Source organism: Myzus persicae, unplaced genomic scaffold (assembly GCF_001856785.1).
Source record: "Myzus persicae strain clone G006 unplaced genomic scaffold, MPER_G0061.0, whole genome shotgun sequence".
NCBI lineage: Eukaryota > Metazoa > Arthropoda > Insecta > Hemiptera > Aphididae > Myzus > Myzus persicae.
The window spans coordinates 9,046-27,201 of NW_019102330.1; the positions used below are offsets into that span (position 1 = coordinate 9,046).

At 29.1% G+C, this 18,156-nt stretch overlaps 1 protein-coding gene and 2 long non-coding RNA genes across 3 annotated transcripts; 2 read left to right on the plus strand and 1 right to left on the minus strand.

The window, feature by feature from the left end:
• Window positions 1–801: 801 nt before the first annotated feature.
• LOC111031894 lies at window positions 802–1,974 on the plus strand. Its single transcript, XM_022312009.1, has 3 exons — window positions 802–1,181; window positions 1,408–1,476; window positions 1,567–1,974. Exons 1-3 carry the CDS (start codon window positions 942–944, stop codon window positions 1,747–1,749), a joined length of 492 nt encoding a protein of 163 aa, XP_022167701.1. The 5' UTR covers window positions 802–941; the 3' UTR covers window positions 1,750–1,974.
• A 279-nt stretch (window positions 1,975–2,253) lies between these two features.
• Window positions 2,254–4,229, minus strand: LOC111031895. Its single transcript, XR_002604260.1, has 3 exons — window positions 4,099–4,229; window positions 3,890–4,036; window positions 2,254–2,387 (listed from the first exon to the last, which is right to left on the minus strand). It is a non-coding gene; the product is annotated as an uncharacterized LOC111031895 (long non-coding RNA).
• Window positions 4,230–7,048: 2,819 nt separating this feature from the next.
• Window positions 7,049–7,966, plus strand: LOC111031885. The gene is made up of 3 exons (XR_002604255.1): window positions 7,049–7,155; window positions 7,222–7,370; window positions 7,851–7,966. It is a non-coding gene; the product is annotated as an uncharacterized LOC111031885 (long non-coding RNA).
• Window positions 7,967–18,156: the final 10,190 nt, after the last annotated feature.

Genomic DNA, 18,156 nt, shown 5'->3' on the forward strand with positions numbered 1-18,156 from the left:
ACAATTTTTTAATAATGACGTTTTTTATGAGAAATAAATAGTAATATAATTGAAATTGTGTAAACTTCCTGTTAGGTTACAGGTTAGATTAAATTACATAAGTACGAAAATGTACAACGACCCCCCCCCCCGCCCAAAAAAATGTGTACGCGCTTGGTTAAATCTTTGCATATATGAAATAATTTAACTATGATAGTATGTAATATAAGTTCTATTTATAAATCATTGTGATTAACAGGCAATAATAGTTGATCCATACATTTTTGACTTAACGTCAATAGTAATAATGTTTTTTATGGAAATTATATTTATTGGAAATATAGTATCCAAAGTGTGGCGTATATTTTTTGATAATCAACTATCAGTGGTATTGACTAAACTTGAAGCAATTCACGAACAATTAATACGTCTGAAAGTGGTCAGACCAATGAAAATAAAATTAAATTGGTTTTTTATTACTGGAATAATTGTACATTTTATAGCAAGTAATGTACTTTTGGTAAAATGGCTTATACTTAGCTGCTTCGTGTACAGGCATTTACAACTGTCAACATTTCTGGTAAATAACTGCAATATATAAAATTATTTTTTATAAATTTATATTTTATACATAGTCCAGTAAATATATGTTGAAACTATGGTTTTTAGACATCATTGAGGGTTAAATAATATAAAAAACACATTAAATAGAATGAAAATCAAATTATTTAAATGCTTTCAGCCACTGAGTTGATTTCTAAACAACTTCCGGGGTTGGAATATAATATATTCAATAAACAATTTAATTCAAATATTTTCAGGTCATACATTTGGTTTCATCTATATGTACATGTGCTGCATTTTATGAATACGTACTACTAATATTATACATACGATGGAAGGTGTACATCATTAATGAACAAATCCCGTTAAGACATTCAACAATCAGTACCTACAGAGATATGTATTTGGAAGTTGTAGATTGCTTGAACGTTCTCAATAAATCAGTATACGGTATGCCGGTTATATCGACTATAATTGCGGAAAACGTTGGACGGCTGTTCTATACATTTTACTATCATATACTTTTTACTGTACCAACGATCATCGATGAAGAGGTTATATCACTAACCATGGATCTATCAATACGTATATTTGAAGTCATACTATTATACGGAATTGGTCAAGCAACTGCACAAGAGGTGTTTATTATGATAAACTTTATACAATTGTAGACTATTTGGAGATAACAAATGACATTAATGTCTACTAGTATTCAACTCGTATATATTCAATCCATACATTTATAAAAACCGATGTTGTTTTTAAATAAAAATTGATAAATAAAAAATTATAGGAAATTTATACTCGAGGACTGTTTTTTCTACGTATATTATTTTTATATTAAACGTTGTTTTTTTATTGCAGATAAATCGAATGAGTCTCGTGTTACACCAGCGGTCTTTGATGGAAAGAAATCCTAGAATAAGACGTCAGGTATTAATGTGTTTAGTAAAATATGAATAATATGTTAACCATTGCATATATTTTATATTTTATGGGATAATTGTTTTTATTGTTATTTAGATCAAGTTTTTCATCTTACGGAGATATCACGAACCCTATCGTTTTGTGCTTTGTGGAATATGTGAGATTAATATGAGAAAGTTATTTTTATTGTTAAATAAGGCAGTTGCTTATTTAATCATTCAAACTCTGTTCAAATTGAATAGAAATACAGGAAGAGATAATTATTTGATTCATAGTTAATTTATTAATAAATTGTGTCATCGGTCATTTTTTCTTTGTATAAGTATAATTGTTTTGAAGGTTTAGTAGTTTAGTTCTGAATATTGAGTATATATTTACAACGTTAAATCCTTAACGTGATTTATCAATAAGAATAGATTTAAAATATAAATATAATAGTATTTATAAAAGATATCATACATTTATAACTAATTTATTTTAAAGTAATATACAGCAGTTAACTTAAGCCATTATATAATTTGATAATGTTTCGGTTAAATACTTTTTTAATGTCTATTTACACTATTTTAATAATGTAACTTTGAATGTACTCAAGTCTAAGAAATTATGATATCATCGAGTATGTTATAACTGATAGTTGTTCTTCAAGTATTCATGATCATACTAACTACTAACCCGATAAAAAGTATTTAAAATAAATTCAAACCATCAGGTGATTAAAAGGTCATGATCCTATATTATTAACGGTGAATAAAGTAAAGATTAAAAAAATACACCAAACAGTTATGTTATACGGAAATGATTGATTTATTTTGCGGAGTCATTGCGGATACGAATTACAAATTATTGTATTGTTTGGGCTATGGCTTTTTTGAGTTTTGCAATGTACACTGTACAGGCTACATGAATTAACAGTTCTGAAACAAAAAAAAACACAATTTATCATAAATATATTTTAACAGCATAACAGTGTAAAAATATTATGAGAGCATAATGTTTTATAATATTTGTATACATATGAAAAAAAATTCGTATATATACATTTCTAACAACAATTATTATGTTTTAAATTTCATAAAAAAAAAAAACGTTAATAAATGCAAAAATATAAATATGTATATTTTTATAATAAACAGCTCTAAGCATAAACTAAGTAGTATTAACTTTTAACTAGGTTGACCTATACAATAATATTATTAAAGAGTATATAAACGATAATAACCATGTTGTTTGATTACACTCAGAGGCGGATTTCCCATTAGGCATTGTAGGCAACTGCCTAGGGCGGCAAAATTTGGGGGGCGGCAAATTTTGTAGTGTTTTATTAAAAAACATCAAACATATAGTACATCGTATATGATATTCAGTATACCAATCTATTTTGGTTCATTATAATTTATAGTCATTACCTATAAATATTATAGTAAACAATTATATAGAAAACAGTTTTTGATAATACTATATATTTTAACACGTTGGTATAGTCCACCCAGAGCCCGCATGGGTCATAAAAATATATAAAGCAACAATGGTTTTATTATTCTTATCGGGGATCGACGTCGCGCGTCGTCGTAATTTCGATAAAAATAAATACTCACACTGCCACACTATATTACTAATTCGACATATGACAATCATATGAACTCAGAACTGTAACGAATAATGATAATAATAATCAAAAATTTGGTTATTAAATTATTATATTATTTCGCAATCTGTGTTTGAAACATCGAGTCGCGTGTCGTAAATAACTTCAGGCGAAAAAAATAGTCTAAAAATTAAAATGGATGTCCACTACTATTGTCTATATATTAAATATTTAGAGTAGGTATTTTGGAGGGGTATTGTAACTTTTTCACCTATTATAGGAGCGGCAAATTTTTGGTGCCTATAGCCGTAAAAAAGATAAATCCGCCTCTGATTACACTATATAGTTAATCAATTAATAAAAATAATAATAATCGTAACGTCATTCAATTCGTCAAATTTAAGCAAAATATTATATTTGTATATTGTGTCCCATAAAGTGCGCAACTTTTGAATTTGCCTCCATTTTTTAAATATTTTGCTTGCAGCCCTGTTTTTATCGTTTCTAGTATCTACTATTACTCCGATTTAATTATCAGTTGTTTTGTTTTCTATATTGGTTTAGTCCATAGCCATATATAAGCAAATAGATAGCCGTCTCTGGTTTATATATTAAGGCAATATCAGCAAGGCAACATTAAATTGGAGATGTTACTGAATGTAAATATATAAAAATAAATACATTTTGATTGATACATAACTGTGTTATTAATTCCTTTAAAGTTGAGCACTTTATGGGACACCCTATGTTGGTATAAATAATTGTTATGATTATATTTATAAAAATGTATTGATTTTAGAATTGAGCAAAATCTAAGCCTATTTAACTCACCATCAATTGGCTGGTGGCTGGTGTGGCCTTGGTGACGGTCTTGGTGGCCTTGGCAGACTGGACTTGTCCGACGACGACGATGTTCATTGATACTTTTTCTGCGCCCATTTTTGGTTTTTTGTTGGTTTTTGAGTATTAAAGAGAAAACTAAAAAAAAATATTGTTAATTTGAAAATAAAATAAAACGATTTCAGTCGTTTCGTACTCACCAAAGAATAGATTTATAGATCTGCACAAAAATATGTGTTATTCCGGTTTTTAAATTTCGACGGCTTTATATACACTGCCACCAACCGATTTAAAGTTGGCGGCGGCGTGGCGTGATCATTGTAATATTATGATGATTATTTATTAATAACACGTTTAATACATCATATCTAATCATGTACTGTTGCACACAGATTATAAAGTTCACAAACTGTTAAATTACAATTTTAAAATTTCCAACTCAGCCACATCCTAATATAAATTATCGTAAGGATTGCCCCACAAAATCAATCCTGGGCATAAACAAGTTAAATTAACTTTAACTTATTTTAATAGATATAAACTTAATAAATAAAAAATTATTTTTAATCAAATTCAAGTTATAAATAATTAAGTAATAAATATAACAAAATTATTATTGATGATGCACATTAAGGGGATTCGATACCGTCATTTTCTGTGTTGGTCTAACACACGCGTTACTTAGTAATTTAGACGTGTTTTTTGCCAAATATACCAATTGATCTAATGAAGCGATAAGAATTCTAAAAACAGATTTGAATTTGTCGTCAAGTGTACTTGAAATCGACTTTCCCACATTTATGATTTTTTGATTTTAACTTCTCCGAAAATTGAAATACAAAAATTTTTAAATGCTCTTTTTTAATATGACATTTTTAGGAATTTGGGGGATAATATCAAAAATGTGGGAAAGTCGATTTTAAGTAGACTTAACGACAAATTCAAATCTGTTTTCAGATTTATTATCGATTCATTAGATCAATTAGTATGTTTGGCAAAAAACACGTCTAAATTACTATGTCACGTGTGTGTTAGACAAAAACAGAAAATGACTGTATCGAATCCCCTTAAAAATATAGTTCAATTTATTTCTTGTTCCATTTACCAGAAGTCTCATATCTCCAAGAAAAACAACTGTATTAAATACATAATATATAGCCATATAGGTATATATTGTGTATCGTATATAATATTAAAGTATATCATATTATCATACTGTGGCATACGGGCATATTGTAATAATAACAATAATACTAATTAATAAATACTAATAACTAAATAGTCATTTAGATACAAATCAATAATCACAAATATACATTTCTCAAGAACATAATATTATCATTTACTATTTTCGTCATAAATAAGTTATTTTTAAATTAAAACCAATTGAGTTATTGCTCATATATATATTTATATTAATATTTCAAATGTTTATATTAAAAAACAGCAAATATTGTCAGTAGATAAAATTGTCATAACCTACATGGTTCACCTTTTGTTCTCGGCTCTCTCAGCAGTCAGCACGCAATATTTCCAATATTGTACGTAGAATATTCAATATTGTGTTTCAGTTTTTATGTTACCATAATAGTTTGATGGATTATCAACGTCCAGTGAAGTACGTTTATTTTTTTGATTAAAATACCTATTTAATCATACAATTTTCACTACACTTTAGTCCACGCTTATCGGAGACTTGGAGATTTCTTATATTTTTGGTCCCCTTAAAAAGTATTCAGAGCTTAAAGTTAAGTACAATCCATAATAACATGTTATTTTTATTTAATAATTAAAAAAAATGTATAATGTATTATTAAATCAAAAAGGTGTTTTTATTTCTATATTTACTATTCTTGTAGTACCTATTACCTAATATTCTATTCATCAGCATCTAATAATTTAATTCATAGAAAAGCTATTGGCTAATTCCTGTGTTCAATAATATTTATGATTTTTATTATTTGACACCATATTGCTGCTTATTTATATGGATATTTAAAAAAAAAAAATTAAGTTGAATGTTAATGGAAAATTTTCATATAACTTTTAACCTAACTGAGTTTAAAAAAAAATAAGTTTACTGGTAACTTTCAAATTTTTAAAATGTTTTCAATCAACTTAACTTAACTCAGAAGGCTTGCACAAAATAATTACTTTTGAGAGTAAATGTATTTGTAATTAACACACGTAAAAAATAATATGATTAGTAAAACATATAGAAATAAAAGATTTTAAATTCTAAACTAAGGTTAATTAATTTTTCAAAATTTCGTACATTTTCAAATAATTAAGTTGAGATTTAAAATGTTCAATTTTTACAGATAAGAATTGAAGTATTTAACAAACAAGGATTCACATAAATAGTTCATACCAGCTGGAGAAAAATAATCTAAAAAATATATAAACACAGTTATTTTTACAGACATTGCATGTTCAAATTTGAACGAAATCCCAATCAAGAATAAAGATTTCAGTTATTTTGTTGTAATCAAAAAAAAATATTCGTCACTACTTGTGACTAATAGAGTGTTTAAAATTATATTGTATACAGTTTACACACTAACATTTTCAAATTCAATTTTTTTGGCAAAAATTAATTTCACCTAGGTACTGCAATAGTAGTAAATAAATTATTTTAATCGCCATATCATAAAATTCAATAATTGGAATAATTATAAAGTCTAACAGACTGTCAGACTTTTTTTACAATGATTAATGAATTCAAATTCAACACAGCCATTATTACAGTGACTCTTTAGACACCTAATGTCCTGTGGGCCGTTACCCACTACTTGATTGTTTTTTAAAATAAAATTTTATTTTTCAACAGTAATAGCATTATACTAAAAATAAGTAAAATTGTTGAATACTCATTTATGAATCATTCATAAATCATATGACAATAATTGCTAAATAATTTTACTTCGTAAATAATTTACTTAAAATTAGGTATTATTTGTGATTATTAATTTTATTAGTTATCCTAATTTTAAATAATAATGAATGATAATCCGACGCCTAAAAACTGTTTTTACGTGGATATCGCGAATCAATCATAACTTTATCATTTATAATATGTTTTTTACAAAAACCTTTACATTGTTATCGCTTGTACCAAATTAATCTAAACAAGCTGAGGATCACGCCACACCGTGCCATATCACTCGACTATAATCTCATGAGCTTTTAAAAAGGTATATAAACCAACACTTGTCTTTAAATCGTCATAACACAATTTCGTACAAGTCAATTGTTTGGTAAGCATCTACATCAGACGCCCAAATGTAGTATTGTTTTCGTTAAACAAGGTTTTTAATTTCTAGATTTCAATTTCAATCCTCACAAAAACCAACCAAAATCAAAAATGGGCGCAGAAAAAGTATCCATGAACATCGTCGTCGTCGGACAAGTCCAGTCTGCCAAGGCCACTAAGACCGTCGCCAAGGCCACACCAGCCACCAGCCAACTGATGGTGAGTTCGTAGTGTAATAGGTCATTTTATACGAATTTCAAATGCAGTCTGATTGATTTTGTCCAATTTTAATAATTATGTTTAAAAATTCAAAATAACATCTTATTTCAAAAAAAAAAAAACCTTTCATATGACTATTTTGTTCTATTGAGTTATGTTATAAAACAATTTAAATTAGATAACGTCAAGTCATTGGCTGCATAACTCATCAATCGAAACTCTTTCATAATATTTTCACTTAAACATTTAATTATTCATTATATATTTTACAGTAATTTCTTTTATAATTTTACACAACATATTCTTTATTTTATATTAATTTTATGTCTGTAATTATACGTAGTTCATGTTATATTTTTTGTTTTGTATAATATAACATTTACAAACACAGTTCAATGATACTTGATACAGTTTCAATTCAAAGCAATTTTTTTCATAAGATAAAATACTTTAATTAATTTAATTTTTGATTTGTTTCAGAACTGTTAAATCATGTAATCCGTCCATCTCAAACACAAAAATGCCATAACCTAAACAAAATATGTATTTATAATATTATGTTTTGACACAATCAAATAAATCAGTATATTCCAATATTTAACTTGTTTGATTTATTATTTATAAAACTAAGTATTACCAGTAAAAATAATTTCATATCAAGATACTCAATGAATTTGTAATGAAAAAAAATATAAAACTGAAATATAGCAAGCAATATAAATGTGCACGCATATTCTTAACCAATCATTTGTGTTATTTGGATATGCTTAAAAAAATAACAAACCTAGCTACTAATCTTTAGTAGTGTTTCAATTTTATAACCACAAAAAAATTTTTTGTGAAAGGACATCTTAAAATTATAAGACAAACTCGTCTAATACCCAACGTACAGAAATCAGTAATCTGATCAAATGATTAGTATTTATTTGTTTATTATATTATTTTTTTATACAAATATGTATTCTCATCAAAAATAAATACGGTAATGTCTCGGATGGTATTAATTTTATTAATAATAAAATACAATAGGACTACTATTTCGAAAAAATGTTGAACGCAATATCTGTGGACAAGTAACAAGAGTGTCATACTGAATTATTTCTTAAGGTTCAGTGACAATACACTTCGATAAAAATAATTAAGTTGTATAATTAGTACAATTATTATGCACAATGTGAAATTTTAAAAAATAATTTCCTACTAAATATTATAGCAATTAACGTTTTTTAAAACGGTAATGTGTAAGCAATATTGGTACATTACTGTGCAAAAAACATTTTTGTGAAATAAAATCATAGTATGTTTATCTTACATAGATTTTTGGAAAATTCATAGTTAATTTAATGGTTCAATAAAATTGAATGGCCCAATCAATTACACTGCATTTTGAAAACATAATTTGGTTAATTTGGGTTACAGTTTCTTCTGACAACACAATAACAAACAAGTAAAAACTGCATTTTCAAAACAATTTTTATTTTTAATCTAGAGAAATCGCACAATCTGTAAAATAATCTTTTACAATAAGAACAAGCGATTTAAGAGTTATAGAAAAGATAAAATAACAAACAATAGGTTAATTAAATTAAATTATTTTCATCAGTTCAGACAGGGAGCTTGGGTGAAGAGGCAATCCATTAATGGAACTTCTTGAAATGTGGTGGTGGGGTTAGTCTAAAAGTAGATCACACCACCATATTCGTTTTAGGCGCCTTCTAGGGTCACTAGGAATGGGGGGGGGGGGGCATATAGATCCGAAATCAAGAGGTTATTGCATTTTCAAAACTATTAAAATATTAAAAGTTAATAATTGTTTCAATTATTATAATGAAACTCTTCAGATTTATTTGTTTAAATATTATGTCACAACTAATACTTGACATATAAATCATTTTTATTGATATTGTTTGATTGTGTAAACATATTTATTGACGTTCCCATGTTTAAATGATATATTTATAGTATACTAAATCATTTTAATAAGTGCCAAACAACTTCACTCACCCACAGCCTTCGGTATCCACACACACAATTATTGTTCATAATAGAAGTCAAACTAAATAATTCAATTCCGATACTATATATATTAAATAGTTTTCACATGGTTGATATGGATAGCATTCAAACACGGAAAATCTTAAACAATAGACAATCGGCCTTGAGTTTGTTATACTATTGAAAATTAAAACATAAAATAAGTGAGTATGAGTGTTCGGCCAATTATAAATGCCTTCAACCGGTATTTTTTAATCTGCGGTATGGGTTGTGTCAACTACAATCAAAAAAAGTTTAAGATGATGTTTTATATATTACGAAGCGTTTCCATTTGTTGTGGACTCAATGTCGCATACCGCTCAAATATTCAATGGGTAAACAACATTTTTTATTTTATTATTATTTATGATTCGTTCATCAACACTGACGTATCGTAGAGAACGGTGTGGATATTATGAAAGCTAAGAATAGTAGATATACACCTATTCCTATATGTTAAATTTGTGCTTAAATAATGTATGCAATATACTATGGCACATTGTAATATGTGTATTATTTATATGTAATTGTGCTTAACAGGCAACAAATATTGATCCATACATGTTTGACACAACTTCAATTGTAACGATGATTTTTTTTGAAATGATGTATATTGGAAATATAGTATCCAGAGTGTGGCGCATATTTTTTGATGATCAACTATCAGTGGTATTGACTAAACTTGAAGCAATTCACGAACAATTAATACGTCTGAAAGTGGTCAGACCGATGAAAATAAAACAAAATTGGCTTTAAATGACTGGAGTTATTTTACATTTTATGGCAAGTAATATACTTGTGGTCAAATGGCTTATACTTGGATGTTTCGTGAACAAAGACACACAACTGTCAATATTCATGGTATATAATTAACAATATATAAAATTATTTAATGTAAATTTATAGTTAGTTCCACAAATAAACGTTGAAATCATAGTTTCAGACAACATCGATGGTTAAAAAATATATTAAACAGATTAAATAGACAGACAATCAAATATTTTTAATATTTTCAGGCCACTGAGTTGATTTCAAATACATGTGCATGTGTGGCATTTTATGAATACATACTACTAATATTGTACATTCGATGGATGGTGTACATAATAAATGAACAAATCCCGTCAAGACATTCAACAATAAGTACCCTGAGGGATATGTATTTGGAAGTTATTTGTTGCTTGAACTTTATCAATAGATCAATATACGGTTTGCCGGTTATATCGACTATTATTGCGTCAAACGTAGGACGAATTTTTTATGAATTATACTATCATATAATTTTTATTGTACCAGCATACATGGATGAAGAGTGTATATCACTGACCATAGATCTATCAATATGTGTATTTGATGTCATACTATTATACGGAATTGGTCAAGCAACGGCACAAGAGGTGTTTATCATAAACTTTATACTTTTGTAGACTATTTTGAGATAACAAATGACATTAATGTTTACTTGTATTCAACACTTATATATTCAATCCATACATTTATAAAAAAACCTATATTGTTTTTAAATAAAAAATAATAGGACATTTATACTTGAGGATTGTTTTTTCTACGTATATTATTTTTATATTAAACTTTTCTTTTTTTGATTGCAGATAAATCGGACGAGTCTCGTTTTGCACCAACGGTCATTAATAGAAAGAAACCCTAGAATAAGACGTCAGGTATAAATGCATGTAATAAAATATGAATACTATGTTAACTACTACATATATTTTATGTTTTTTGAAATAACTGTTTTTATTGTTATTTAGATCAAGTTTTTTATCTTACGGAGATTTCACGAACACTTTCGTTTTGTGATTTGGGGAATATGTGAGATTAATTTAAGAAAATTATTTTTATTGTCAAACAAAACAGTTGCTTATTTAGTTATACAAATTCTGTTCAAATTGAATAGAAATACAGGTTTAGATAATTAATTGGTTCATAGGTTATTTATCAATGAATTTTGTCATCGCGCATTTTTTTTTTCGTTTCCATTATTTAAATTGCCTATTCTTTAGTTATTAAAAAGTAATTGGTTCGATTTTTTTTTACAAATATAATTTGATAATTTATTTATTATCGAAAAAACATTAAATGTACACATAAAGCATTTGATTATTTCAGTGCACCTCTTTTAAGTTGCACTTGTGTTGGAAATTTAGTTCAAAATATTGGGTTTACAACGTTAAAAATTGTCAAGCTTGACTTTAGCCGGTACTCATTTTTTTTTTTTTTTTGTATTGATCAATTATTACTTAGCATTTAGTTATTATTTTTCTTATTATTTTGCAAAATGATAAATTTTTAATTAATTAATAATATTATTTATACAATCAAAAAATGCGGTATGAACAAGCATTTATATTCAAATGCAAACCACTCGATACTATTTAATTTCCAGATGATATATTGGTTGTACATGCTTAATGGTATCTAAATTGTTTTTTGCATTTAACTAATGATAATGAACTGAACACACACACACACACACATATATATATATGTATATGTGTATATTTAATATTCCTGTAAAACTTACTGAATTTAGAAAAAGATATTTGTAAAATAAAAATAAAAATCCAAAAATAAAAGGCTCTACAATGGAGCAAGACAACATGAATGTTGACAACATTAAGTGTTCAAAACATTATTTTAACCACTTTTCTACGGGTAGGTGACACTGACTCAAACGTTCATAACAATACAAATATAATAAGATAAAATATACACTATTCTGAAAAAAAAAATATGGTGTCATGGGAGATCTGGTGGATGTGAAACAATTCACACAATGAATGAATGCCAACCCGTCATCAATAAAGCCTTAGACCATTGATATGCTATGAATGGACCCTTGTCCCAAGCATCGTGTCTCTGAATTAGATGAATACTGCTCATAAGTGAAGATATATCATATAAATACATTTTATTTTTTTGAATCGATATGCCCTTTATTAATAAAAATTAATCAGCGATAAAAGTATCGAATAGTCCCTGCTTCACCATTCCCACCAACCATACTAAGCTACTCTGCTCTACCGCCTCCATCCCTCCCCCGACCATACTGCATCAGCCAGTCACCATCACCTTCTCCTCGTGCCTAAACTGGGTTAGCCTAGATCACCCCCCCCCCCTGCTTCTCGCCCGGACAGCATAACCTTACCCACGAATAGCGCTCGGTTCCGCCACCCTCTAGGTGTCCGTTTCCCGCCTATACTGTGTCACTCTGCGATACGCTTCGATTTATCACCACATCACCACTAAGTCAACGCATATACCGCGATCTGTGGTAACTCGTCCCCGTCACCCACGAGGACATGAACGAGCGGTGATTTATCCGTAATTTCTCTTGGTCGAATTAACGTACTAGCCAATACGCTTAAATGACTTGAAAATAATTCATGAAATAAAATATGGTATGATATTATATAACAATTATATTGTATTATATTTATATACAAACAAGGATTTTTCAGCGAAATGATAATACTTTTATAAGACTCCGATGCATATTATTGAGTTTTATTACACAGATATCTGTACACAATACAATCGTTGTAACGGTGCTCTTCCCTCGAATAATTCACGCCTACTTTCTCGCGGTTGTTCCGTGACACGTGTTGCGCCCACTCGAAACGCTGCCGGCCGAAATTTCGAGTGCTGGTGAACGCCTTCCTGTTTAGAACACTTTCCGGCAGTGAAGAATAAGATGATCCAACCACGGGCGTGTACTCGTACACACCCAATAGCAATCCGTCGATAAACGATGAGGCTTCGAATCCGCTGTTGTCCCCGGCGCGATGGGAGTTTTTCCAGGTGACAAGCGAGGTGAAATCGCGATCGACCAAACCCGCGATATTGCTGTACGCGAACAGTTCCCTGGCCGGAGGTTTAAACGAACGATTTTGGGTGGAATCGTCCGAGTTAGAGCTACGTAAATGGCCTCCAACTTCAAGTTGTAATTTATCGGCCGGACGCGCACGCATTCGAGTAATTTTTCGATTAATTCCAATCAGTGCCGTATTTACCAGTAAACACTATAAGCTAGTGCTTAGGTCGGCAAATCATTTTTAATATTACATTTTTACTAAAATAAATGCAACTAATTATAAAATGTTTTTAAACCATCGAGATTGTGGTAATATTTATATTTTATGTCTTTTTCTACGTTAAAACGTGTAAAAAATTATTTGAGAGCAAGTGTGGAAGGAGATAAACTAAATTCATTGAGTTTATTGGCAATTGAAACTGAAGTTGTGAACAAAATGGACTTCAATGCCATAGTAGATGATTTTGCGACTCAAAAGACGCGCAGAAAGCCGATGAGTACTAGACATTAACTATTTAATTTTGAATATAATAATTAACTATTTAAGTATTTATTACTACCATGTTTTTTATCATTATATTTTATATCATATTTTTTATAATTAAATTTTTTATATGAATGTATATGTATGCATTTTTATAACAGCTGTATATTTTTATTTTTCATCATTAAAATTTTAAGTAATATAGAAAAAAACAATAATTGTATGATTTAATAACATTTTTTAGATTAGAAAAATATTTATATTGAAAGCCGGCTATTTATTTTGTGCTTAAGGCGGTACAATGGTTAAGTCCGGCACTGATTCCAACTCTATATAGCTTGAAGGAAACCGCAAAAACTGGCGACGTTTTCTACATTTTTTCTGAAATACCATCTGACCGTCCGATCGACACTAGAAGACCGCTGCAACTCGTTTGCGCACATTAGAAATTTTTTACCTGAAAATCGACGACTCGTTTGCGCACGACGAAATCAGTCATTTACCTGAAAATAGATCACTCGTTTGCGCACAACTACAACACAAGTACAAATTATCAAATATCTTATAGCAATATTATCTTATAAGTGTAGATTATATCATTGTGATTGTGTAGTCGTGTAGATTATATCATTTTGGATTTTCTAAACTACTTTTAGGATAGTTTTAGTATGTATGGTTCAGTTTCAGTACAGTTGTGGCTAGTGTGTTGGACGACGCAAACTATTTATTGTGGACGTAGATATTTCTAATATTTTTAAAACTCGGCGAGGAAAATGATGTTTTAATATTGACAAATATAAATTTAGTGAGTATCGTGTTTTAACGAATGGAAATTTTAATTTTAGATGTTCTAATAAAAAATGTCCTGCAAGTGTTATTGTTAATAAATTAAATAAAATAATAAAAGTAACCAACTCTCATAATCATGAAGAGTATAATAATCGAACAATGACGAGAGAAATAATCAGAAGTACTTTTAAATGTAGTGCAGAAAACGATTTGTACATAAAATCAAACAAATTAATTTGCCGTGAGTTACTAAATACAGAGAATTTTACAACAAATTTAGAACACAGTGATGTTAAATTGCTACGAAGATCAATGTATGAAAATAGAAAAAAACACTATCCAAATTTACCAAAATCTTTTGAAGACGCAAGAAATCAACTGATCAACATGCAAAATGACATTCAATACCAAGGTAATAAATTTTGTTTTCTCGGTGATGATAAAAACATATTTATATTTACTTGTGAAAAAAATTTGGAATTACTTAAATATTCTGAACACGTGTTTGGGGATGGAACTTTTTCATTTGCCCCTAATCATTTTGTCCAACTTTATACGATCCACGTTTTTCAAAATAATTTTTATGTACCCCTTGCTTATTGTTTTTTACGTAACAAGCATACAAACAGTGGCGTGGCGAAGTAGATTTTTTGGGGCAACTGCCCCTAGTACAACCCAGGGGTGGGTGGGTGCTTATGTTAGTGGGTGATATCTAAGGGTAAATAATATATTAATTTACCTTTATGACATTTGTCATTCAACTGCAGTATACTATTCTAGAATTCTTATTTACTATTATTATTATTATTATTATAATTATTTAGAATTGGTTAATAATAAAAATAAAAACAATAACTTTTTTAGAGGTTTGTAATAAAAATATGGTGGGGGGGGGGATATACAAATCTGTGAGACGTGGGTGGGTAACAAAAAAATGTATTCGCCCCTACTATAAAATCTTGTCGCCACGCCACTGCATACAAATACTTACATACAAAATATGTGGCAATCACTAAACAATATATGCTTAGAAATGACGGGGATAGAAATTAATGTAATCAATTTTCATGCTGATTTTGAAAAGGCAGCGCATAATGCGGTATTGCAAATTTTTCCTCGATGTAAAATTTTTGATTGTACCTTTCATTTAGGACAAAATTGGTTCAGGCAAATACAGCAAAATAAAATATTATTATCTGAGTACTTGAAAGATTCGGAAATTGGAAGATGGATGAAGTATTTTTATGGTTTAAGTTATTTACCACCAAATGAAGTTTCAGATGGCTTTACAGATCTTATGGCGGTAGCACCTGGTACTGCAGTTAGTTCTTTATTCTCAGATTATATTTTAGAAAATTATATAGACTCTAATAGCAATTTTCTACCAATCTTATGGGCTTGTGAACCAAATGGCAATCCCAAGACGACGAATAATGCAGAAATTTTCCATAAACATTATAATAGCCAATTTTATACACCACATCCACACATACATCAAGTCATTGATATACTCATTCAAATTCAAATTCAAATTCAAATTGAAAATTAACTCAATACAAAACAATGTAATGAATTATAAAAGAAAGGAAACTGTACATAAAGAAGAATACTTACAAGATATGTGGAATAAATATAAAAATAAAACTATCGACCGCTTAACTTATATAAAAAATATTGGAAATAAATTCCATCATACAAATTTAATTTAAAATAATAATAATTACGACGATACTTCATATTAACTGTAGAATATTTTTGTATTTATATTTTATATTATTCATTATTATTTATTTTTATTTTTATATTGACCTATGATGTTATAATGATCTATGTAACACATATCATACACGCACACACACACACACACACATACATTTTTAATCACGCCTGTTTAAAAGTTTGAAACAGACAGTCCTAAGCCTGTTAAAGTGAGAAGGGAAATGTGTGCGCAAATGAGTTCTGACATTGGGGATTTTTGTCACAGGTAGCCAAAATTTATGTGCGCAATCGTGTTGTGTATTTTTGCGCAAACGAGTTGTAAAAAAGGTAAATGTGCGCAAACGAGTTGTAGCCCTAGAAGACTCGATATCGACAAAGCCGGGCGTATCGACAGTTCGCGTATGATCCCTTTTCCGCTCGACATTTTTTCGAGTATTTTCAGTCGCGCATCCCTCGTTCAACGTCGGCGAGTCGAATCTAGCGAGGGTGGCGGTAGCGGGGGATCTTACGTCGGGCTGGGTAGCAAACCTGTGCAGGGGGTTGGATAGCGATGACTGCTGGTACACGGTCGGACGGTGAGGCCTGAACCGGGGTAGATGTGTCGGGCGCACACTAGTTGCCTCCCGAAGTCAAAAAGGCCCATAATTTGTATACGAATTGCCTCCCGACTATATACGAGTTGCCTCCCGACGTACCCTAAATTTTATCATAAACGAAAAGGGTCTAGTACTAGTTGCCTACCATTAGTCAGGTAATAAATATATGAGTGGTTCCAAAAATTTTCAAACATCATGTATCAAAATAAGTTTGTAATTTCAAAGTCGTAATTTATGACTTTTGTTATACGATATTACTTTCGTATTTGATATTTGATACGATTATATTATCTATACGATTAACCATTAAGTTATAATATACTCTTTTGTGTAATGATAAGATATAATGCAAACCAGACTTTTATACCAGAACGTTTATAGTTGATTTCCAACACTCGTTCTCGTTGTACGATATTATTTTTACAAACATTTTTAGAATGGATCAATGTGAAGTGCGAAATATACTTAGTGAAAAGGGCAAACGTGTTAAAATAATTAAAAGTTTTAAATTTAGTTTTCAAAAAAAGTTAGCCTTCAATAAAGAACGGTGGAATTGTACAACAAAAATATGTAAGGCTTTTTTAAAAGTAGATGAATATGACAAAGTATTATTCGATGAAAGTAAGTTGATACATAATAATCATGTAGCATTAACTGAACAAGTACTTAAGAGGCAAGAAATTAGTAACTCTTTAAAAAGAAAAGCAGTCACTGAAACATTATTATGTGAAAGGCCTTCAAGGCTTCAAAGTTTTTACATGCAGAATTAAGACACCATAAAATAAACACTATCACAACTACCGATGTATTATACATAAAAAAAATTTACATCGAGCTCGTAGCTCAATTTTGCCGAATTTACCTAAAACGAGAAATGAAGTTAGTAATGTTTTAGAAGAGATAGATATAAATATATTATTTATGAAAATGAACAATTTTTACTACACAATGATATAGAATCCGGGATTGTTTTATTTTCTACTAAAACTAATTTGGAATATCTCGTAAAAATTGATACTCTATATGTAGATGGAACATTTCAATACTGCACCAAATATTTCACTTAATTATTTACCATTCATGGATTTCTCAATAATTATTACATACCTCTTGCTTTTTTTTTGTTAAAAGATAAAAGTGAACAAACATATACTAGTACATCTAATGTATTAAATACGTTGTGCTTAAAAATAGATAGTAATTTTTAGACAAACATAATTTATATTGATTTTGAAAAAGCCATACACAATTCTATAACATGTAAATGGCCAAATATTTCTATAAGAGGTTGTCAATTTCATCTTGGGCAAGCTTGGTGGCGTAAAATTCAGT